The following is a 25,032-nucleotide window of genomic DNA, read 5'->3' as shown; positions in this document are numbered from 1 at the left end:
TCCTCCTATGATATGTACCATTTGTGATTTTAAAACTGTTGGTGATGAATATCATTAAGTTATGGAATGCAATTACTTTTCGAAAGACAGAAAAATATTTCTCCGAAACAGATATTGTAATAATCCTAACACTTTCAAATTCAATGGACTAATGAGTAGTAATAATGTAACAATACAAAAAACATTATCAAAATTTATAAAGAAAATTTTTAAAACTGTCTGTCCTTCTTGAATCCTCCGTGTGTTTTATAGATAGGTGACTACATGTTTTTCTCACTCTTTTCTTTATATATTTGTCTATTTCTTGACCCATGACCGTAATTTTTGTTTGTATATATATATATATATATATATATATATATATATATATATATATATATATATATATATATATATATATATATATATATATATATATATATATATATATATATATATATGTACCTCTTGTACCAGTGATCTGGTTTTGAGCGAATAAAGAATTGAATTGAATTGAATTTTCTCAATAGGTCAAGGTACAATTACAAGTACATGGAATTGATGTAAACATTGAAAAAAAAGTGTATGAGGAGTAGATTATCAATTGTTATATATTTAGAATGAATTCAGAGAGAGAGAGATAGAGAGAGAGAAAAGAGAGATCATAGAGTAAAACAAATAAATATAAAATGAATAACTTAACAATGAATAGAAAAATGATAATTATATGAATAAAAACAAAAAGAAAAAAAATCGGGGGGGGGGGGGGGTTAGAAGTACCAGCGAAGGACATATTATTTTTTTGCTGGTCGAGGATAGATTTTTTTTTCGAGAACGGCCAATATATTTCCAATATTTGCAGGAAGTGCATGTGTAGATAGATGTACACTTTACATTCTGCCGTTCGGTATTAATTATACTGAACATACAAAATTAATTAAAACATAACTAAATTGAACTTCAATCGATAAAATTTGAACTCCCCCCCCCCCCGGCCTTCCTTCTTCGCCATTTCTCTTGAATATATGCCTGGAGAGGGGTCTCTATTTTTTCAGCAGTATATTTTGTAAGTTGCAACAATATAAGAATGGCTTGGATTGATACGCGTAATCAATAAATGCAATGGTCAATGACTTATGCAATACTTGATTTTTATACATGTACGCAAATATGAAGAAGTTAAAGTTTGCGATAGAATGTAATAATCGACCAATTTAATTATTCGTAATGGACTGAAAAAAAAATCATATAATGCTTTCATTGATTAATTGATTAATTCAAGTTTTAAAGACATTTAACTATGCTGGTAATATTTAAGAAAACGACAGTAGGTAGGTAAACTTTTTCTCAGTGTCAACTACTTTCAGCACCTATTCTAATACTATATTTTCGGTACATCACTAAAAGTCTAAAAGTGGGGGGGGGGGGGGCAACCAGGTTTTCAATTAACATTTCCTACAGTATAAGTAAGGTTGGGAAAAAAGTGGGGGGGGGGGGCATGCCCCCCCCCCTGTTGCACAAAAATAAAATAAAGGATAAACCAGGAAGTAAATTTTACAAGAGGGTTAAAAGGCCAATGCTTCATGAATTGTATGGTTCTAACAAAAATGTGTTTACTACATTTGTACAAAATAAGACCTTTAAAATCTTTCAATGTTGTCGATAATGTGTTTCGGAGCTGCAGTTATGAGAAAAGAGATCAATGGCATCAGCCAAGTATATTAAGGATCAATTCAGTCATCTGGCTTGTTTTGTCTTCCGACTTTTGTGAAGACTAATATCATTTAGAGTTCAGTTTAACAGTTGTTTTGACCGACATTATGATTTGGAGATGTGATAAATTTTGGATAATATCTGCATTCATACTTAATCAAAAACACCAATAAAAAGATAATCGATTACATTATTTTTTGAATTTGCTGAGTACGTGAAACCAGTATTTAAATATGCTACTACGAGAATTTACCCTAATTTCTTTTATGCCTGTTGATTATTCATCAATCTATGAATTTATGAAGTTATTTTCCACTTTGTTATTTCAGGAACACCACAATGGCGGCCTCAGATGTACCCACTATATCAAAGCCAGTGACCACAATTATCATCTGTATCCTCATTATCCGGGTAAGTACTACATCGTGATAGTGGATTATACATCATATGGAACGCCGTAACTGCCTTATGTGGAAAACTTTCGTTATATGCTGGTACTTTGTCATTATAATTATGCTGGTACTTTGTCATTTTATGATGGTACTTTGTCATATAATTGTATTTTGTCATTATATGCTGGTACTTTGTCATTATATGCTGGTATTTTGTCATTATATAATTGTATTTTGTCATTATATGCTGGTACTTTGTCATTATATGGTGGTATTTTGTCATTATATGATGGTATTTTGTCATTATATGATGGTATTTTGTCATTATATGCTGGTACTTTGTCATTATATGAATTGTATTTTGTCATTATATGATGGTACTTTGTCATTATATGCTACTACTTTGTCATTATATGCTACTACTTTATCATTATATGCTACTACTTTGTCATTATATGCTACTACTTTGTCATTATATGAAGATAATTTTTAAATAGGTATAACATCGGGATCGGGATACCGTTAACTAGTAAACTAGTTTAAGGGAAAAAATGGCGCAAAATTGTGAAAACGCGATCACATTGAAAAGCATCCTCGAGGAACTGGGTCCGCAGGTGATCGATAGATTTGTAGAAGAGAGAATAGATGTTGATAGTATTTTAAGCTTGAGCGATGAATAATTGAGTAGTTCTGGAATTACTACTACTGGCGATCGAATTCGTCTTCGAGAAATGGTCAAATGCAAGACCGAGAGAAGTTCAAACACCAGTGGCGAATTTTGAGGGCAAGCGGTAAATCTAGTTTTCTCGACTCCCGAGGGGTCCGGATTTAGGATTTTTAGGGATTTCTTTTTAATGGTGCACAGAATTTATTCAAATTTTTCATAACATTTTCTAGGTTTAAATGAATTCACTAATGCATAAGAACTTTAGGATACATGCGTATTTATTACTGAATCAGCAGTATGACTATCACCTGCCAAAATGCGGTAAATCTAGTACTCTGTTATAAATGTTAAAACCAAAAACAAACAACAAAATGAAGTATATATATTTTTTTAAAAAACCGAAAACCTCATTCACATACCAGATAATTTGTATGCACAAAAACTCTTACGTATTTTCTTTATTTAATTTAAAGTTATGCTCATTAATTATCGATGCATAGCGATGAGCGGAGACGTGAGGTTTCGTAGATCATAATATTGATATTATTTGGGAAGATATTTCTTCTTTAAAAAAAGATGGAATTAGTATTTCAGTGAAATTGGCGGTGTTAAAAAAATATGAACATATTAATTTTTATAAAATTCATAACATGAAAATGACTTTTAAAGTCAGTTGCCTTAAGAATTTCAATCATATAAATTTTTTTAACATGTCAATGCAGACGATAATCACTTATTATTAAAAGCTTTATTGAAGCAGTGTTAGCTGAGGTAAAATAATTAATTTCCTAATCACCTGATACAGTGAAAGTGAAGAGATACTCTGTCAGTCTGTCAAATAAAAAAAAGTAATTCTGTAAACTGGTAAACTGCTGCTAAATCAAAGCTATTAACATAATTAAGTTACAAAAGTACAATCAAATTAAAAAATGAATAAAAGGGCGGCTCCGAGGTAGAACCATGTCAACGTCGTAGAGCCCGGCTGTGAACATGATGTGACAAAGAGTTCTATTAGTATACAAGGAAAAGAAAGAAAATATGTGGGTGTTTTTATGCATACAAATTATCTGGCATGTAAAAATGAGGTTTTCCTTTATTTGTTTTAAAAAATTGTACTTCATTTTCAATTTTTGTTGTTTTTAATCGCGATTCGGTATCCGTTTTTGGTTTTCACATTTAGCTGAAAGCTCAAGATGAGCTTTTCAGGTGATCACCTGCGTCCAGTAATAAAAACACAAATTTGTTAAAGTTTTTATGTAAACTTTTCACATTTTCGATTTCTTCTCAAAACCACTGGGCCAATTTTAACCTAACTTGGTACAAAGCATCCTTAGGTGAAGGGGAATTTAAATTGTTAAAATCAAGGGCCAAGACCCCTTCCAAGGGGAGATAATCAAGAAAATACGAAAATAGGGTGGGGTCATAAAAAAATCTTCTTCTCAAGAACCACTGGGCCAGAAAAGCTGAAACTTATGTGGGAGCATCCTGGTGTAGTGTAGTATTAAATTGTTCAAATCATGACCCCCGGGGGTAGGCTCGGGGCCACAATAGGGAATCCAAGTTTTACATAGAAATATATAGAACAAATCTTTAAAAATCTTCTTCTCAAGAACCACTGGGCCAGGAAAGCTGAAACTTATGTGGAAGCATCCTTGGGTAGTGTAGATATTAAATTGTTAAAATCATGACCCCCGGGGGTAGGGCGGGGCCACAATTAAAAAATTTACATAGAAATATATAGAACAAATCTTTAAAAATCTTTTTCTAAGAACCACTGGGCCATAAAGCTGAAACTTATGTGGAAGCATATTGGGTAGTGTAGATATTAAATTGTTAAAATCAAGAACCCAGGGGTAGGGCGGGGCCACAATAGGAAATCCAAGTTTTACATAGAAATATATAGAACAAATCTTTGAAAATCTTCTTCTCAAGAAACACTTGGCCAGGAAAGCTGAAACTTATGTGGAAGCATCCTTGGGTAGTGTAGATATTAAATTGATAAAATCATGGCCCCCAGGGGTAGGGCGGGGTCACAATAGGAAATACAAATTTTACATAGAAATATATAGAACAAATCTTTAAAAATCTTCTTCTCAAGAACCACTGGGCCAGGAAAAAAAAACTTATGTGGAAGTATTTTTGGGTAGTGTAAATATTAAATTGTTAAAATTATGACCCCCGGGGGTAGGGCGGGGCCACAATAGGGAATCCAAGTTTAACTTAGAAATATATAGAATTAATCTTTAAAAAACTTCTTCTCAAGAACTTCTGGGCCAGGATAGCTGAAACTTTTCTGGAAGCTTCCTGGGGTAGTGTAGATATTAAATTGCTAAATCCAAGAACCCCGGGGGTAGGGCGGGGCCACAATAGGAAATCCAAATTTTACATAGAAATATATAGAACAAATCTTTAAAAATCTTCTTCTCAAGAACTACTGGGCCAGGAAAGCTGAAACTTAAGTGGAAGATTAATGTATGTAGATATTAAATTGTTCAAATCATGACCCCCAGGGGTAGGGCGGGGCCACAATAGGGAATCCAAGTTTAACCTAGAAATATATAGAATTAATCTTTAAAAATCTTCTTCTCAAGAACTTCTGGGCCAGGAAAGCTGAAATTTATGTGGGAGCATCTTTTGGTAGTGTAAATATTAAATTGTTAAAATGATGACCACCAGGGGTAGGGCGGGGCCACAATAGGGAATCCAAGTTTTACATAGACATTTATTGAACAAATCTTTTAAAATCTTCCTTTCAAGAACCAGTAGGCCAGGAAAGCTGAAACTTATGTGGAAGCATCCTTTTTATAGTGTAGATTTTAAATGTGTTAAAATCATGACCCTCGAGAGAGAGAGAGGCCACAATGGGGAATCCAAGTTTAACATAGAAATATATATAGAACAAATCTTTTAAAAAGATCTGCATCACCCAAGTTACTCAGGTGAGCGATGTGGCCCATGGGCCTCTTGTTGGTTTTCACATTTATAACAGAGTACTAGATTTACCGCTTTTTGGCAGGTGATACATCTGGTTCAGTAATAAAAACACAAATTTGTTAAAGTTTTTATGTACGAATGAATTCATTTAAACCTCGAAAATGTGCCTGAAAAGTTTGAATACTTTCTGCGCATCTTGAAAAAGAGAAATCGTCAAAAATCAAAATCCGGGACCGTTGGTTTTCCAGCTAACAGGCACGTAGTTTACCGCCCCCCCCCCCCCGCACACACACAGTTTGAACCTCTCTCGGTCTTGCATTTGACCATTTCTCGGAGACGAATTCGATCGCCAATAGTAGTAATTCCAGAACTGCTCAATTGTTCATCGCTCTGACAAGCTTAAAATATTATCAACATCTATTCTGTCATCTACAAATCTATCGATCACCTGCAGACCAATCATTAGTTCCTCGAGGATGCTTTTCAATGTGATCGCGTTTTCACAACTTTGTGCCATTTTTTCCTTAAACTAGTTTACTAGTTAAGGGTATCCCGATGTTATGCCTATTTAAAAATTATCTTCATATAATGTTGAAGTACCATCATATAATGACAAAATACCATCATATAACGACATAGTAGTAACATATAATGACAAAGTAGTAGCATATAATGATAAAGTAGTAGCATATAATGACAAAGTAGTAGCATATAATGAAAAGTAGTAGCATATAATGACAAAGTAGTAGCATATAATGAAAAGTAGTAGCATATAATGAAAAGTAGTAGCATATAATGACAAAGTAGTAGCATATAATGAAAAGTAGTAGCATATAATGACAAAGTAGTAGCATATAACGACAAAGTAGTAGCATATAATGAAAAGTAGTAGCATATAATGACAAAGTACCATCATATAATGACAAAGTACCAGCATATAATGATAAAATACCATCATATAATGACAAAGTACCATCATATAATGACAAAGTACCATCATATAATGACAAAATGCCATCATGATTATTATATTGACAAAGTACCAGCATATAATGATAAATTCCATCATATAATGACATAGTACCATCATATAATGACAAAATACCACCATATAATGACAAAATACCATCATATAATGACTAAGTACCAGCATATTATGATGAAATACCATCATATAATGACAATGTACCAGCATATAATGAAAGTTCTCCACATAAGGCAGTTACGGCGTTCCATACATCATATTTCATAAAGCTGAATTATCAAACAGTATGGACCAATACAAGCAGTGATTCCCTGGAAGTATGATAATTATATATCTTAATACATATATAATAATAACATGCCTCATAAGACCAATTCTATTTTTGATTTTCATCATATAATAAAAAAAATAATTTATTACTGTTTAAGAAATACGAAGTAAATAGAATATATAGACTTACTTGATCACATTTCTTTATTTTAAGGTATTAACCATTGGCTATGTTATTGGTGGGTTCATTATAAAGTTCTACCTCTCCTATCTGGACGAGTCGGTTGTTTACATACTAGATCACGTGACCATCGGAGCCTTACCCCTGGGATCCACGCTGATGTTCCTGATTTACTCCCTGATGCCCTTTATGTTGCTCTACTCTGCTGTAGGGTTGATAGGCCTAGTTATGTTGTTTAAAAGAATGAGGTTTCTGTTGATCACGGTAGGTACTAACATTCGAAGTTTTCTTTTCAGTTAAAGCCGGTATGACGTCGATGCTTAATACTCTCCGGTCCATGGCATCGTATCCCACCCTTGTTGTTATGGAAGTCTGTATTAACTCTGCTACCGATTTGTATTGCTTCAATGTACGTTTGAGCTTGATTACAGTTCGATGTCTCCATATTTTATATTGAAAATTCCATCTTCTCTCTTTTTGTTATATTGCCAAATAAACCTGAACGACAAAATTCAAGAATGATTTGATCTGTTCTTTTGTGCTTGCTATGAAAAGAAAAAATACATTCATTTAAAAAAGTCAAGTCAATTTTATTTTTCATTTTCAATGTTAAAGGGATTCTGAAAGTTTCAAATTTAAAATCGCATACTTCAAAAGAAAAATGGGGAATTAAGTTAACGTTGCAGTTGGATGAAACTAAAGTACATGACATCAAAACGATAATGCTTCAGTATAAGGAACATACACCAAATCTCGAAAAAATCAATTGTCCCTATCTAACCACTTCTATATGGTTATTACATAAAGTAACATTATGATAGTATAGATGCACCAAAATTTACATTTGCACAGTGTGCTGATGTCATTTCTTAAACATACTTGTCATTCATCTACATGTAAAACTGTTTTCATTTTATTTTTATCCAAAGAAATAATGATTTTTGAAACTTTAAAATGTGAAATACGGAATTGTCTGAGGTTTGCTGAATGTAAAAAAGCGCCGTTTCAAGAAATGTTTTCAGTTATATGAATAGGATGAAAAACAGGTTTCATGAGGTACAGAAATATGATCGCTGATCGGATTTCTTATAATCCTAAAAATGGTTTCACGTTGATGAAACATAAGGAGATAACGAACAGTATTCAAGCTCAAACGTCCATAAAACAATACAAAATAGCAGCAGAGCAAACACGGACCTCCAAAACATCAGAGGTGGGGTCAGGTGCCATTGAAGAGTTGGCATCCCCTGCCGACCGGTCACACCTGCCTTGTGCTCCTTGTCATGATCGAATAACGGAAAAATCCGTCGTCAATTTAGTGTAATAATAATGAACTAACAATTAGTATGAAAAACGCCAGTCACCATTTGACTCTATGATAAACTGTATTTGCAGAATTTATGAAGTTTCTCTCTATAAAACATGTTTGCATAATATGGTTGTATCGTTGTAGTATTAATGTTAGAAATAATTTAACTAAAAATGTTTTTGTAATCAATTTCTTAATTTCCTTAAAAAAAAATAGCAAAATTTCAGAAAAAAAATCATTCAAACATATACATGAATTTAATAATCAAAAGCAATATGTTAAATATCTAATTATGATATTATTCTAGTCAAGTGAATAAATATATGTTTAAAACTGATTTTAAAAGAAAATTGACCAAATCTGGTGTTTTTATATACTAGTACATTTTAGAATTATTTGTTGAAAAAATGTTTTGTAGCATGCTGTTGGTCATTTGCCTTTAATTGCCATGGAAGTAGTGTACCTATCGTTAGTATCATGGATTGTGAGTGAGGTATGTGCGTGTTATTCTAGATATGATATCAATATATTCGATTTTAATTTTTAGGTCACCTGAGTCACTCAGGTGACCTATTGCTATCTGTTTTCATCCGTTGTTGTACGTCGTTCGTCGTCAATCGGTCATAAACTTTTGAACATTTTCAGCTTCTTCTCTGCAACCACTGAACCAATATCAACCAAATTTGGCACAAAGCATCTATGGGCAAAGGGGAACAAAAATTGTGAATTTCATGATCCGTGCCCCCCTGGGGCCTGGGGGGTGGGGCCAAAACCACTTAAATTAATGAAATCTTTAAAAATCTTCTTCTTTACTCCTGGACATTAAACAGTCAAACTGTTTGCATGATTGTAATCAGCATTGAGTCCTCTACCAAAATTGTGAAATTCATGGCCCTGGGGTCAGGGGTTCTTGTGCTAGGGCGGGGCAAAATAAGTATATAGTGAAAATGCATTATTTCTTTGAAAATCTTCTTCTCTGCTCCTGGGTGTTAAATAAACTAACTAAGTACACAGTTATGATGAACAAGCTTTAAGAGTGCCTCTACCAAAATTGTGAATTTTATGGCCCCAGGGTCAGGGGTTCTGGTGTTAGGGCGGGGCTCTATTGATTATATAGTGAAAATGCATTATTTCTTTGAAAATCTTCTTCTCTGCTCCTAGGTATTAAATAAATTAACTAAGTGCATAGTTATGATGAGCAAGAGTGCCTCTACCAAAATTGTGAATTTTGTGGCCCCAGGGTCAGGGATTCTGGTGTTAGGGCGGGGCTGTATTGATTATATAGTGAAAATGCATTATTTCTTTGAAAATCTTCTTCTCTGCTCCTGGGTATTACATAAACTAATTAAGTACATAGATATGATGAGCAAGAGTGCCTCTACTAAAATTGTGAATTTTATGGCCCCAGGGTCATGGGTTCTGGTGTTAAGGCGGGGCTCTTTTGATTATATAGTGAAAATACACGAATTCTTTGAAAATCTTCTTCTCTGCTCCAAAGTATTAAATAAACTAAGTACATAGTTATGATGAACAAGAATGCCTCTACCAAAATTGTGAATTTATGGCCCCAGGGTCATGGGTTCTGATGTTAGGGCGGGGCTCTATTGATTATATAGTGAAAAAACATTAAATCTTTGAATATTTTCTTCTCTGCTCCTGGGTATTAAGCATATGAACTACCTATATAGTTATGAGCAAGGACCCTAATCTTCCAGAATTGTGAATTTCAAGGCCCCAGGGTCAGTTACCGTACCATAGGGGGGGGGCTGTACTTATATACTGAAAAATAATGAATTGTTTGAAATTTGCTCCTTGGTATTAATCAAATACTTTTGAAAAGCAAGGATGCCTTTTCAAAAATTGTGCAATGTGTGGATCTAGGCCTAAGAGTCAAGGGTTCATGTGTGGTAGCGGCACTACTGATTATTGCTGAATATTACTGATTTGTTGAAATGCATTTTTGTTCCCCTACCCTGCCTATAGGTATCAAGTAACCAAACTAAGCAACTGCTAAGTGTATAGTCATGATGATCAAAATTGTAAATGCTATAGCATCTGGCTTAAAACATGGATCAAATTCAATCACTGGAAAGTTGTGGCATAATGCTCAGGTGACCTATAAGGCCCATGGGCCTCTTGTTCTATAGATTAATCTGTATCATAGCTTATTGTGGAATTTCAGAATGATCATGCAACATCGGACGAATTTGAGTTGGCCCACACAGCAGCGACAGACAGAATGATCTTTAGAAGTGACTATCAGGATTGGTCCAACTTTTTTAGAACTGTAAGAATTCAAAGCTTCAAAAAATAACATAGTCATGAAGTTATAAAAAAAGGAAATAGAGAAACAAACAAAAAAATCAATTGCACTATCCATAAACTACCAGACACTGTATATTTACAACGTTTCATATTCGATTTGAAAGCCTATAACCTATCACTGTAAAGAAAGAAAGAAATCCAGACCGCTTCTAAAAAATTCCTGTTTGTCGGATCTACCCTGATGAAGTGCAATTTACATAATTGAACGGATTACCTACATGTATTGCTATTACGACTACGTAGTAAATTGCACGCTGTTTTTTTCTCTCAAATTAGCGTTAATGAATATGCATAAATATGTGTGGATCGTTCAATAATTGATAACGCGAATTACTTCAAGCAAAGATTACACACTATGGACATATAGAGGCTCTTAACTTATATATGGAAAAAATATTTCTGTCAAACCCTGCATGATTGCAACAAGAAATGCTTCACCATGTCTTTAATTTAATGAATGAAATATATGGTGATATATGGTGATTACGAACAGTATTCAAGCTCAAAAGTCCGTTCAAACAATACATAACCGGAGAAGAGCAATCACGGACACCATAAACATCAGAAGTAGGATCAGGTGCCATGGAGGAGTGAGCATCCCCTGCCGACCGGTCACACCCGCCGTTTGCACCTTGTCATGATCGGGAAAGAACGGAAAATTCATCTACAATGCGTTGTGTAAATAATGGTCTAACAATCAGTTAAAAAAAGTCAATTAATGTCAAATTCTAGTAAATGAATGGTGCCAATCTCGAGAAATAAATTACTTTAATGATGCTTCATAACTTTAACTTGATCAAATAAGTTATTTCGGGGCATAATTTGTCAGTAATCACGATAAAAAAATCATATATTAAACTGTCATTTCGAATGAAAAATTAAGAAAAATAGTCTTGAATATAGGAGTTTTTTCCATATCAGACAAAGAAAATGTATCCAAATTGCCTACAGTCTTTCAGAAAACGGTAATTTGTATGTTCATGGCCTCTTCTTTGAAAGAATGTCAAATCCAATATAGGTATCGGGACTACTTTTCATGTAATTTCAAATTGAATTCCACGAAAATGCTTTATTTTCTACATAATTCTATTAGAGTTGTAAGTTACGGGATCTAGCACCAAGAAGTTAGTCTAAAGACATTTACTAGATCCTGACCTAAAGCGCTTGATTTGATATGTTAAAGGCGTCCTTTAAAATTTATGATTCATATTTGAACGAACAAATTTGGTTCTGAATATTTTTATAATTGTGATTATTTAGTATGAACCCCCCCCCCCCCCCTACTGAGATGAAAAGTTTTAAACATTTAAAGTAAATTAACGAGTTCACATTTTTATCGAAAAAGCAGCTGTCAATGATATCAAAAAGCCTGGAACTAAATTTATCGTCAGGAATGGTTGTGTTGAAAACTCGAAAGTTTTTAAGCTGTTGATTTTGGTAAAATCTTGTGATTTCAATTTTTTTCAAAAGTTCCTTGAAATTTTTAAATATCCACATCTGATTTACTCCACTTCTCGAATAAATTGTAGCACAGTGCTCTTGAAGTTTCTTCTTCACCACTGTTAATTTCGTAGTGAGGAGTGAAGAAATAGGCTTGGTTGAACGTTTACTGAAACCTGCTATGTATTTTTGTTATTGGTTATTGAATACAGAAGGATAGATAGTTTTCATATTGCCCCTCAGTATTTTAATACCCGATTGTAACATTGATCAGATACATTTAATCCATTTTGACAAATTTTCAACGTCTTTTTTCGTATCTTGCCCATCGCCTGGCGTAATCTCCTACAGAATCCATAATATTTATGAAATTCTGACGCAGTTCCTCAATGTACAGTCAGTGAATACTCGTCTTTACTGAACAGTTTCGGAAATGCATGAAATACCTGATTTCAAGTATTTACTGCAATTAATAACTAGACTGACTCTTTTAAGATAACATCATTGCAATATCTTTTGTTTATCCCACCTTTATCGTACCCCTTTTTTCTGTACTTGTTGCTTCATGAAATGATATGCAATTTTTTCCTTTGAATTTGGTTGAAAATACTTTTAGTAAGGAAAATGATTCTGTTTCAAGAAAAATATCGAAGAATTTTGTTTCTATCTCTGTAGTTAGAATGCTGTAACGTGACGGGACAACCGACCAGCAATGCCTGGATTGTAGACTATTGGAGCTACTACTGTAATTTCTCGACGGCATGTCTCGATGTCATCCACAGTTTCATCACAACTTACGGAAGTTTCTACTTAGCTGTCCTATCTGTCAACATAATTGCAAGTGTCAGTATCTTTTTTAAATCAAAATTTTATTTTTTAACGTATTATTAAAGTCACTTTATGTCTAAATAAAATGATTAAGAAGATGGAATTTCAAGAAGATTCAGAAAGGAGTCAGCAACATACATGTATATGATAAGCAAAAATATGATTCTCCATACGCAACATAGTTTGAACTTTATTGTATTTACCCCTACAGTTGATGAGTTCCAATACTTGAAGGGACCGTGTGCTATATTTTATTGTCTATATATGCTGTTGTACAATTTTGAAACAAGTTTGGATAAACAAAACATCGAGAATATATGCTCAGTAATTTCTGTAAATTTTTCTTTAACTTTTCATCAATTTATATCTTTTCAAACCCCCGGTAATTATAATGCATGCTGTTTTTTTGTCTTTGGATTTCTGATGGCACTATAATCTTTTTGAAAAATTATCAGTAGATAAGGTATGTTGCGTATGTCCTTAACATATATTTTCAAATGAAACCTCTAAGTGTAATATTAAATAAAATGTTTGAAAAAAGGATTGGTGTTCAAATATATATTTTTCTGTTTTGCACGATATAGTGTGTGTCAGTGGCAGTTACAGAGTATATGTACAGAATGAGCAAGACCGACATCAAAGACGTTAGAGAGAGGAAAAAATTTACAAACGGAATACTGGCAGATCTTCATAGGTACTCAGTGGCTGTTTGGCAGAGGTAATAAAAATGAACATGGCTTTATATAATAAACAATTAAATTTTATGTTGAATTATATCAATCAAATCAAAAAAATAATGCATCTATTTTTTGTTATTTCAGAAATAAAATTTTATGGATATCTGGATTTTTGAAGATTTTTGATATAGTAAGTTTTTTTTTTAAATTTAATATCATTCGTTTAACTTTACAATAAACATCCGCTGAAGTCTGAACTTATTATTTGTATACCTTTGCTTTAGAGGAAATATGAACAAAGTAATAACTGATTAATTTAAAGCGGTGAATATAAATGAGGTCGATTTTAAAGTATAAATAAATTTTGATATTCCTATTTCTATTGTTTTTTGTAGATATACGAAATAGCGTTGGGTGTTTCTTTGTTGATTCTGACTTTTAGTTGGCTTCGTGACTACTACCTAAAGGACGTCATCTGGCAAATATGGAGAGATGGAATATCAATGGGATACCTAGAATACATACTTACTATAACCTTTCTCTGCGTTTTATTAGTTTCGATTGTTCTGAAAATTTTAAACTTCATTGCAATATATAAAAGGAAACGCATTGCACTGATAGTGGTAAGCATTTTTCTCCCACAAGATATATGATTTATATCGATACAATTTTTTTTCCTGTAGAAAGAACTATTGATATATTTTTTTTTTTACAATAAAAAGATATATTTGTCTTTTTGCAGTATATAATTAGCGAGTTTTTCGTGCTGGTGGTAGAAGTCATCATTCTAATATTTTTCACCTTTTTAATAAGAATGGTAAGTTGCTAAAATCATATACTGAATTAATAAATATAATAATGATAACAAACAGTAATAATGCTCAAAAGCCCATTGAAAGAATCAAAATATGAAGCAGTGCAAACACGAACCTCTAAAGACACCAAAGTGGGATCACGTGCCATAGATCGAGGAGTAAACATAGACCGATCACCAATGCTGTGTTCTCATTTTCATGATGGGGTAAAATAATATACGATTCAATATAATTTAATTCAACAAAAATCAGTGTACTCTTACTTCAGTGTTTTTAATCACAATTTTTGAGAAATGTAAACATACTTTTGCTCATTTTTCTTGCAGCTTTACTGTTGCATAGTTGGCATTGAAAGCTACCACTGCCAATTTTCAAATAATGATCACGGGAAAGAGGTAAATTACTATCATATTATCTATTTTTATGAAGATTGATATAAAGATAGTGTAAATATAATGAGTACATTATGAGTACATCTACTATTTTCCTTTTACAGCTATGTAGCAATACATTGGGAATCTGGGATAGAGCTACGATTATCGTATGGTTGTCGTTTGGATTTTTGGTATTTCACATAGCAATAAAGGTATGGAGTTTCTATTAATATATATTAATATATTTTTATAACATATTTGGTTCAAACTTCGAATGATACACTTACAAACCCAAAGAACCTCATGACTTTTGATCAACTTTAAAAGGGAAAAAATGCTTACATGTTTATAGAATCAAAGCTTACTGAAAGTTGAAAAGAAAGTAAACAAAAAAATCATAACATTATACAAAATATAAATGGATTTTTAGAGAGTTAAAAAATAATGGATTGTATTTTAAATAGAATTAAATAATTCTTTTAACACGATCTTCTAGATCTATGTAAGTTTCCTCTTCTTCTTTTTTTACAGACAATACATCTCGTAATGGCTGATAGAATATTCAAGGCAATTAGCCCTGCGAAGGATAAGGGACAAGGCGGATTTATATATTTTTTGTTTTTGAAAATTAAAGGGTAAAAGCAAATGAATTACATATTCAATATAATCATATTCGTTTTAAATTATTTGGTTACATAAACTGAATTAAAATTTTAAAATCAAAATGTACATGTAAAGATCTTACCTTGTTCCTTCTCATTTACCTTTCAGGGCACCGCTTACAGCAGCAAACGTTGGCGTGGGAGTATTCATGATGGTAAGTAAAATTACGCTTACGTTGTATTTAACTGAAATATATTTTTATCACTTAATTTTGTTCTCTTTTTTAGGTATTCAGTACCATTTTCCTATGTGGACTTTTGACGGTGCGATACGACCAAAATGCCTATACGAGAATTACCGACACACTACACGGGATTTTTCATAACGGAACTTATGGAAACGTTGGAACCATTCGCGACATGTCATATATAATGATGGTTGTTACTCTTATTCTCTTATTCCTAACGCAGATACCATTTTTTGTGGGGCTGTATTTGGAAAATTCTAAACTTTTAATCGGCGTAAGTATGGATTTTAAATAAATATATAAATATTGCTATTTTAATATCTTTACTGATTAAAAGCTTATGAACTTGATCCTGTGGATTGGTAATACGTTTCTCGTTTTACTTTAAGCCAGTCTCTTTTCAGAGCAGTTAGCCAAAGCTAAGATGTTCAAACGTTTAATCAGACTTTTTGTTACATATTAAAACTAGTATATTTATTTATAGGTATATTGGGTTGGGATTTTCCTATTTCTACTACAAATTACGTCATGGTTTATGGTGAACTTACCGCTTAGATTGGTAAATAGTGCTTAATCACATTTATCTATCAATTTACGTATTTGATTATTTCTGTATGATATAGTAATCCTGTTGCTACGTATGCTTTTCAGGTGTACTGCTGTTTGGATGGTATAAGCCAATGTGAGTTCTACTCTGAGAAAAATGACCTATACATGGTAAATATAATTTTTCTCAAATGTCTCTGAGAACATAATAGGACAGATAATTGTAATGTTTTCTCAGTCTAAGCATGTGTTATATGAATTCCTAGCTGTGCTCTGGAGAAAGCGACCTGTGGAAAAGCACCGCCATGGAAATCTGGCTTTTCTGGACGTTCACGCTAGTTACCTTTCTAGTGCAGGTAATTTTAACGAAAGAGAAACCTAACGCACCTGTATTAGTGGAACTTAACGAGCAATAAAATATAATCTGAAAAATGTCTTGTACAAGATTACTTTTTTGACCAAGCGTCAGGAAATCTTTTGTATTTATCTTATAACTTCTTATAGGCTTATTTTTCAGAGAAAAAATATTTGTAAGAATGGATTATTTTACTTAAAAACATGTAACTTTTTATACTTTTCGTAATAAATGTAGCCAAGTAAGGAGATTTCTAATTTTAACAAACTTAATTAAGAAGGAGTGGTCTTGCTAAACAATTTTAATATAAATTTCCATATTTTATGTAACAGATTGCTTGGCTTGTCCTGTGTAATAGATTCTACACGAACACTTTTAAAAGCAAAGGGATATTTATGCTTTCTATGCAGTCTTTGAAACAAAATTTTATCAGGTAATACATTCATAAGTATTCAACTATCTTTATACAGTTAGCGAAAGAATGAATGAAAAGTTTCATGAGCCGCCAAACTTTGTAAAATATACTTTAATCCATGATTAGTTTTAATTGATAATTTACAGATTTAAAGAAAGAGTACTAGGAAAACTTTCCGATAATCCGGTCACAGCTATCATAGTACTGACAATATCGACATTGGTGAGTAGAATTCATTCTCTATATGTCAATTTTAAACAGACTGGATTTTTCCCATTTGTTTCCTTTTGGAGGTCCGTGTTTGCTCTGCTCCTATTTTGTATTGTTTTATAGACTTTTGATTTTGAATATTGTTCGTTATCTCCATATGTTTCATTAAAAGCATTGAGATATACCTTTAAAGAAAAAGGCATGAATTTTATTTGATGTTCATGATAAATTTATCCCATCAAATTAGTCAATTTAACATAACATTTATTATTTTGCAGGTTGTTGAACTATCATTTGGATTCGCAGTAGTTATTTATTATTTTGTCCATGTGTATACCTCTGAGGTGCAGAATGGCATCGGACAATTATACCACCATATTTATAATATCCGGTATTTAATTAATGGACTCGCTTACACATTGATGGCGGTAATTCCTTTGTGTATGATCGTCCGTCCTTTTTTGCTTTGGTTGATCCTGTTCAAAAGGAAACTTAATGTGTCATTTTTTGTAAGTTAAAATATTTCTTATTAATGGTAGGAATCTTTAATGGGGTCTTTTATTTTTTTTAATAGAATGAAATGTATAAATAACCTTTTTATGCAAAATGAAAATTAGTGGATTATTGTACATTTGATTTCTCAAAATGATATTTTTTTTAAGTTTGTTCTAGGATTTTTAACATTAATTATCGGAGAAATTGTCATGCTTGTCCAGTCTTCGATCATTATGAATGTTGTAAGTAGATATATGGTATTTTCCATCTTGTTTTTGCACAACAATGTACGCATTTTTGGTACTTTATGTAGGAAAGCAAACTTAATTAAATGGTGTGGTATAAATAAAATACTTTGTTCTTACAAAACTCTTCTGTTTCCCCAAAGTTCTACACCTTCGGTTGTGAAGAGCTTGGCATCTATTACACCATATCTGTAAGTTGCATAGCTCATTTTCTATAATAATTTATACTAAATGTGGTCACTGCTAATTTATTTTCACATTTGGGATGTGTTGGTTTTTTTTAAAATAATTGTTCATTGTTCTTTTAGAGCTGCGATACCTGCAGGGACGTGATATACAATGTTGGAGTCATCAACTTATCATTTATAACGCCCCATCTCCTTCTTAATGTAAAAATTTTATCAACTCTTTCAATGCCTATTTCTATTTTTTTCATATCGATCGCTAACTATATAAAGAGAATTATAATTTTATTTTATAAACCTAGATCATATACGTCAAACTCGTGGACAGGATGTATCCCTTTCTAAAAGACGATGAAGACAAGAAAGGAGTTTTAAAGATATGTCTTACGACTGTTTGGCATAAGATGCAAGTTTTTATTTACAAATTCAATTTCAGAATTATTTTAGCAGGTATTAATATTGCCCAATAAAACTTGTAAACATATTTTCCTCTTTTTAATTGTTTTTCGTTACTTCTTTATTTTGTGGTAAATAAAAAAAATCTTATTCTCTTTAAAACTCTCATTTGTGACAAGGGCGAAAGAGGCGAAAATATACTGGTTGCAAAAACTTCCCTGTTTAAAGTGGTAAAATTTGATTTGTCATATCTTATGCACTTGAGTGCACAAGCCGATGTATGCCAATGTTGTTATTTTACAGAAAGTCATTATTCGCTGAAGAGAATATTTACAAATTCTTCAATGGAGTACAAGGATTAAGTCTTGTGAGCATTACTTAACATTGGACCAACAAACAGAAATGATTAATTCATATTCCATCAACATTCTAGTAATGTAAACTGAATAAATTTATATTACAGTTGATTTGAAAATTTCTATTGGAACAAATAAAATTTATAGAAATATTTAAAAATGAATTACTGTATTATCAATAACTTTTTTCTCGTCTTTAGATTGTAGAAATTGGGTACTGTATAACAGTCTATACTATGTACTTTATAAACTTTTCTCCGATAAACAACGATGTGCAGCAGGATCTCGGAGCTCTGAGTAAAGATCGCTATGACATGCAGGATCTTCTGAATGCTTTATCTTTCACTCTTATGGCTATTATTCCTATAATTATATGTTTCCGAGGGATTATGCTCTGTGCTGGTTTACACCGTCGTCCTGTTTTCATTTATATAGTAAGCTTTTATATATCAAAATGCTAAAATATTTAAGTAAATTTATACCCAGAATGAGATGCAAAAATATTGCAATTTAATATTAATGTACATACCATATTTTACGATATCTTTTGTTTTCTGTTTTAGATAATTTCCAATATATTTGTTATTTTCTTAAATCTTTGTTTTCTGTTTTAGATAATTTCCAGTATTTTCGTTATCTGTATTGGGGAGATAGTCCTTCTTGTGCAATCATCCTATCTTATGGATACGGTAAGTCAGGAGCCTTTTCTTAATATATAAATCGATTGCAAAATATGAAGAATAGATTCGGTTTTTGTAAAACTATGACAATTAAATATCTTTTTTTTACCTTATGTTGGGGATTAAAAAGTTAAATAATTTTTTATGAGGTTAGACTTGATGTTGTTGGGACAATGAATTAATGTCTGATGAGTATATTCTGATAATTTACTCAGAAATATCGTTACCCATAAAAAGCATGATTAAAAGATGAAAAGTAATTAAAAAAGAATCAAATAATTTTCAAGACAAGGAATTACACTAAAATATTCTTGATTGTCTAGTCCTTTGCTAAAATTAAGATCTAAAAAATCATTCAGAGAATTAAAGTAAGAACTAATTTCAATATTTGAACCAAAAAAAAAATCCTCGTTTAAGAAAAAAATACGAAAATTATTCAACAACATTAATCCTGTGAAAAGCATAAAATGCTTTTACTTTCAAATATATGAATTTTAAAACTATGTTGAACAATACTTTTGGATACTGAAACATTTCGGATGCATAATCATAATATGCAGGCAAAGTACTGGTAGACGATAGAGAAACTGTGTAATTATTTTCAGTTTGTCAAAAAATGAGTGAAGGGGGGGGGGGGGTGAATTTAACCATAGAAATCTACACGAAAAATCTTTTCAAAATTGTATGTTCAAAAATGCAAAGCAATGCATTGACACAGTGATATGGAAAAATCATCAGAAGTAAAAAAAAAAAAATTATCAAATGAACCTCGTGGTTAGGACGGGTCACATACGAGGATCAAAGGTTTTTTAAGGAATATAATGGAAAAATATCTTAATTTTTTTTCTCAAGTACAATAAAGCCATGATAAGTCTTCTTTGATGTGGAATCATCCTCGCAAGTGTAGAATCAGGGTATTGGGGATGAAGGTTTTACATAGGAATTTATATGGAAAAAATGTAAAAGATTTGTTCTCAAGAATAGTGAAGCCATTATTAGTCATACTGATATCCCCAGATAGCGAAAATTCAAGTTTGTTTAAGTGGGGTGGGGTCACATTGGGAGATAATTTTTTACAAGGAATATTGTGGGAAAAAACCTTCAAAAAAACTTTAAATATCATCTGTTCAAGAACAGCATAGCTATGTTATTGTAAATGGAATATAAACGCATCCTAATTGAACCTTTGGCCCATGATCCTCTGGTCTTTAACTTGAGTTCATGAGTGGAAAATGTTTGGATAACTTGTGAAATAAAATATTGTAATTTGATAAAACATTTTTGGCGTATCTTTATACATTGAAATAAATGTCAAAGTTCGTTTTTGTTCTTTAGAAATTAGGAACAATTTCTAATTATTTGAAAGATGAATACATCTTTATTACTAGTATTTTCTTAATGAATAAATTATAAAACACTCGAACTTACGTATTGGTGATATGTTTTTTTTTTTTTACTTTTAGGCATACGATTGTTTTGACCGAAGTTCTTCTCATTTTTCATATAAATTTTCACAGGTAAATACATGTAAAGAGAATGTAATGCATATTGAAACTTTAGGATATTTAATAATCTGAAAAATGAATTTACGTTTTTGTTGTTTGTTTAAAGTCTCTACGATAATTTTTTCGCATATACATATTGAGGGTACCATTTGTCGGTGGAGGGATGCATATTGTATAATTGTACTGGGCATGTAGGGTTGTGGAGAAGCGAGGGATATTTTTTGTGCTTTTTCTACTGTAACACGCGACCTTGAGGATGTTACTATGATCTCATCCAAATGACCGGTTTTCAATTCCCGCAGTGTGATTCGAACCCGCGACATAATTTAATTTCAAAATTCACGACATTAGAGTAAATGTTTTAAATACTGCGCCACATAGACAAGACACGTTTTGTAATTCTTCTCAAAATGACCTGATTTGTTTACATGACTTTTGTTTATTTTTTTACTTGTTTTTTTTTTCAGTTCTGCGATACAAATCTTGCATATGTTTTTGATATTGTGGCTATTCTTATTTCGTATTTGGCAATTCATATAGTTCTGAATGTGAGTATCCTTTATCATATTTTAAAATTAAGATGAAAATATAAACCTATAGTGGATGTATACAAATATGCATGAATTTAGAAGTTTGATTTGATTTGGTAAAAGAAATAATTTTAATTGAAATATTATTTCTGTAAACGCAGTGTAATTTGTTTTAGGTGATAAGCATAATTATCCTCGATAAACTCTATATGTATGCTGGGGATAAACCGAGCAAGAAAACTGCATTTGTAACAACGTTTGGTCTTCTATTTACATACTTGTGAGTAGAATTAATGGATTTATTATTCGATTGATTAGATTTTTGAAAATACTCTTTACAAAAATCCATTATGTTTTTTTTTTATCAGAAAATCATCAAAAACGATTGTTGCTAACTTTGTTATCCTTCTGCTGATGTTTGTAAGTAAAGTAATGATTTTTTTGTTGTTGTTGTTGTTTTTGTACCTTTTTCTTATATTCTTTTATGTGCTTTATCAAATGGTTAATTAATGGAAAAAGATCATTCTTAGTAAAATAAAAAATACGATGGAGTTTTAATCATTTAAGATTACTCTTCCTCAAACTAATGAAATAAATGAAAACATGATGAGATGTTCATGTTATGTAGATCATCCGCATGCTGTTTTGGGTTGGCTTAGTGCTAATGGGACTTACCCCTGGATATATACATACCGACCTTCTAGACGCAATGTGTAAGATATATACAAATGATATGAATTACGGTTGGACTACATTGGGTCTTATGTATTCTCATATGGCCATCGTTCCACTGGATATTGCCTGCCATTGTTTTGAATTTGCAGCAGTGCTGAAATGGAGCAAGCAGTTGTTGAAAGCTGTAAGTATTTTTACAACAGAAGTTTTGTCTATACATATACCCAACGGAGCATTGTGTTTCTGATTAAAATTTGAAATGTTCTTATTTAGGTGTTCATCATTCGACTACTTTGGATATTTTCCGATATTGTCTGTTTTACATTATCGTCGATTATTCTTAATTTGGTAAGTAAAGTGCATGTATTTATAAATAAAAAAGTCTTAATTTTGTTCCTCATTGTTAAAAATGTTTATCTTGTAAAGGGAATCAACTTTCATTAGTATAAATATTTGATATGGTGTAAAATATAACCTTGTTTTTAAGGCATATTGTATATGTGATCCAGACTCCTATTGTGCTTCATCTGATTTACAAACATATAAAGACACAGTAAGTACAATCATTCTATACTCACCGTCAATGAAAACGCAACACTCTAATTTTAGGGTGAAAAGTATATACGGGTTATAACTATGTACCAAAAAAGTTATGACATCTTTTATTTTGCCAAATCAGTTATTTAATGGTTGAATGGTTTCATTCCATTACCGAAAGTTGATTTTTTAGCCCTCTTAAAAGATAATATTTAAATAAAACACCCCCCTTCCGACCATTTAATCAAAACATGCAAGTCCGCCATGTAGAACATACATGTACGCAGTCCGATTTCTACCATACTTTAGGTTTACCAATGTCTTTATCTGAGCGAAATAAATATTCTTGGGCATTTTTAATTGCCTGTTGTTCAGATACTGCGGTCGAATTTTCTCTAACTTGGCATAGTGTAGTAACTCTTGGACTTCTGGTCAAGAAACTGTAATTTATGCAATTGAAACACATGAGCCTGATGAGTCGTTATATAGTGTACGTTTGCATATGCAGCTCTTTTTTCTTTATTTCGAGAATTTCCAGCATTAGCAATGAAAATCAGTCATTTTGAGGAAATATAGGCATCACATCCGGTAAAGAAAGAAGGATTTTTTTCCCGGGATTTTAGTACAATATTTATGATAAACAGCTACAAAACCTTGAAAACCCAAAATATTGTTAAAAATTTTATTAAAAATGCAAAAATTTGATTTCTGTTAAGAGGGCTAAAAAGCAACTTCCGGTAGAGGAAAGAAATTCATTCAACCGTTAAATAACTGATTTGGCAAAGTAAAAGATGTCCTAACTTTTTTTGGTACATAGTTATAACCCGTATATACTTTTCACCCTAAAATTAGAGTGTTGCGTTTTCATTGACGGTGAGTATATATATTTTTTACATCCACTTAATATTTTTGTCTTTTTTAGGTATTCTAGTTATTCTCTCCTACATGCAGTTATAAACTCTGAATCATATTTTATGGACCTACCAATTTAATAAGCTAAGAAATTTTATCTTTTTCTTGCAGGTTTGCAGTAATGTGGGTTTACTCTATGACTCCGCCGGGTTAATGGTGGCCTATACTGTAACAAATTTTTGCTCTCATGTAAGTGCACCTAAACTACTAATATTGGTCACATTTGTGCTAAATGTTTACATTCCTCTCAAACAGAGTAGGTTTCTGATTGAAAGATTTCCGGCACTTTTCTTCTTTGTAGATTTTGTAAACATTTTATATTTTCTTTTTTCTCTACAAAGAAATCAGTCCTTGAATTTTCAAAAAAAAAACTTATTATGTCAGGAAAAAGAGCACATGAGGATCTAGATGAAAACTCCAATGAACACCGTAGTTTTTCCTCTCTTTCTCTAATTAATGCTTGCTATTAAAAAAAAGTTGAAAGGAATAATACGAGCAATATACGGATTTTCTATTTTCAGGTTTTGGAAATTGTAGCAAGTTTTTATCTGATTAAGAAAAGGTCCAATTTAGTTGGTTCCACCGACAGAGTAGGACAGGAGACTAATACTGCCACCAGTCAGGAAGAGCTGATAGATGTAGAGGACTTATAGAGCTGATCGATGTAGAGAACTTCTAAAGGGGAAGCTTCAGTCGATTACTGCCTGATTTAATGGTCAATGACAAAGAAGAAACAGAAATCTATTAAAGTTCTTTTGGGAGAACTGAAATACATATTCATTATCTGATATCTATGTGTTTTTTAAAGTTTTTTTTTCTCAATATTTATATTTTTTGCAATTACTGTTGAAATAACTATCACTCTTGAATAATAATATTTATAGTGGTTGTAATATTGTTTTGGATTTAAAATGTATTTTGGACCACTTTTTAATCAAAAGTCTTTAAAATGAGCGATCTTCCAATAAAAGTTGCAACATATACCTAGTTGATTCGAAACGCAATCTTGAGCGTGTCCTACGTATGAACAATTTCTAAAACGAGGTAAATTATTGACAAGCAAATTGATGAAACAAGAATATCGGCAGTCTCGTTTAAAGTCATCATTTCGTAAGTTCTATGGTCGATGCAATGACCTTGTCAGCAAATACAATTTATCATTGAGTCAAATGCTGATTGACTTTTTCATACCAATTGTTATTCCATTTTTTATACACTGAATTGGATTTTCCCGTTATTTCCTGATCATGA

General features: G+C 31.9%; 1 protein-coding gene across 2 annotated transcripts; it reads left to right on the top strand.

The window, feature by feature from the left end:
• The first annotated feature begins 1,994 nt into the window (after window positions 1-1,994).
• LOC134250740 (uncharacterized) lies at window positions 1,995-24,623 on the top strand. 2 transcript variants are annotated; one of them, XM_062733103.1, is made up of 36 exons: window positions 1,995-2,103; window positions 7,155-7,385; window positions 8,849-8,923; window positions 10,613-10,717; window positions 12,871-13,038; window positions 13,608-13,741; window positions 13,845-13,890; window positions 14,096-14,323; window positions 14,443-14,517; window positions 14,842-14,910; window positions 15,012-15,101; window positions 15,421-15,524; window positions 15,661-15,706; window positions 15,963-16,013; window positions 16,224-16,298; window positions 16,391-16,456; window positions 16,552-16,641; window positions 16,973-17,073; window positions 17,202-17,277; window positions 17,544-17,774; window positions 17,928-18,002; window positions 18,149-18,196; window positions 18,314-18,394; window positions 18,493-18,600; window positions 18,894-18,953; window positions 19,143-19,376; window positions 19,557-19,631; window positions 21,086-21,139; window positions 21,595-21,675; window positions 21,834-21,937; window positions 22,026-22,077; window positions 22,286-22,516; window positions 22,606-22,680; window positions 22,820-22,885; window positions 23,893-23,970; window positions 24,303-24,623. In XM_062733103.1, exons 1-36 carry the CDS (start codon window positions 2,032-2,034, stop codon window positions 24,432-24,434), a joined length of 3,687 nt encoding a protein of 1,228 aa, XP_062589087.1. In that variant the 5' UTR covers window positions 1,995-2,031; the 3' UTR covers window positions 24,435-24,623. The 2 variants fall into 2 exon arrangements, with proteins under 2 accessions (XP_062589087.1, XP_062589086.1); XM_062733102.1 differs by having other exon boundaries at window positions 15,780-16,013.
• Window positions 24,624-25,032: the final 409 nt, after the last annotated feature.

The sequence above is a fragment of the Saccostrea cucullata genome, unplaced genomic scaffold (genome assembly GCF_032062105.1).
Source record: "Saccostrea cucullata isolate Sc308-1 unplaced genomic scaffold, CSIRO_AGI_Scuc_v1 ctg1750, whole genome shotgun sequence".
Lineage (NCBI taxonomy): Eukaryota > Metazoa > Mollusca > Bivalvia > Ostreida > Ostreidae > Saccostrea > Saccostrea cuccullata.
The sequence above is the reverse complement of the archived record's forward strand: the minus strand, read 5'-3'. Positions and strand labels throughout refer to the sequence as shown.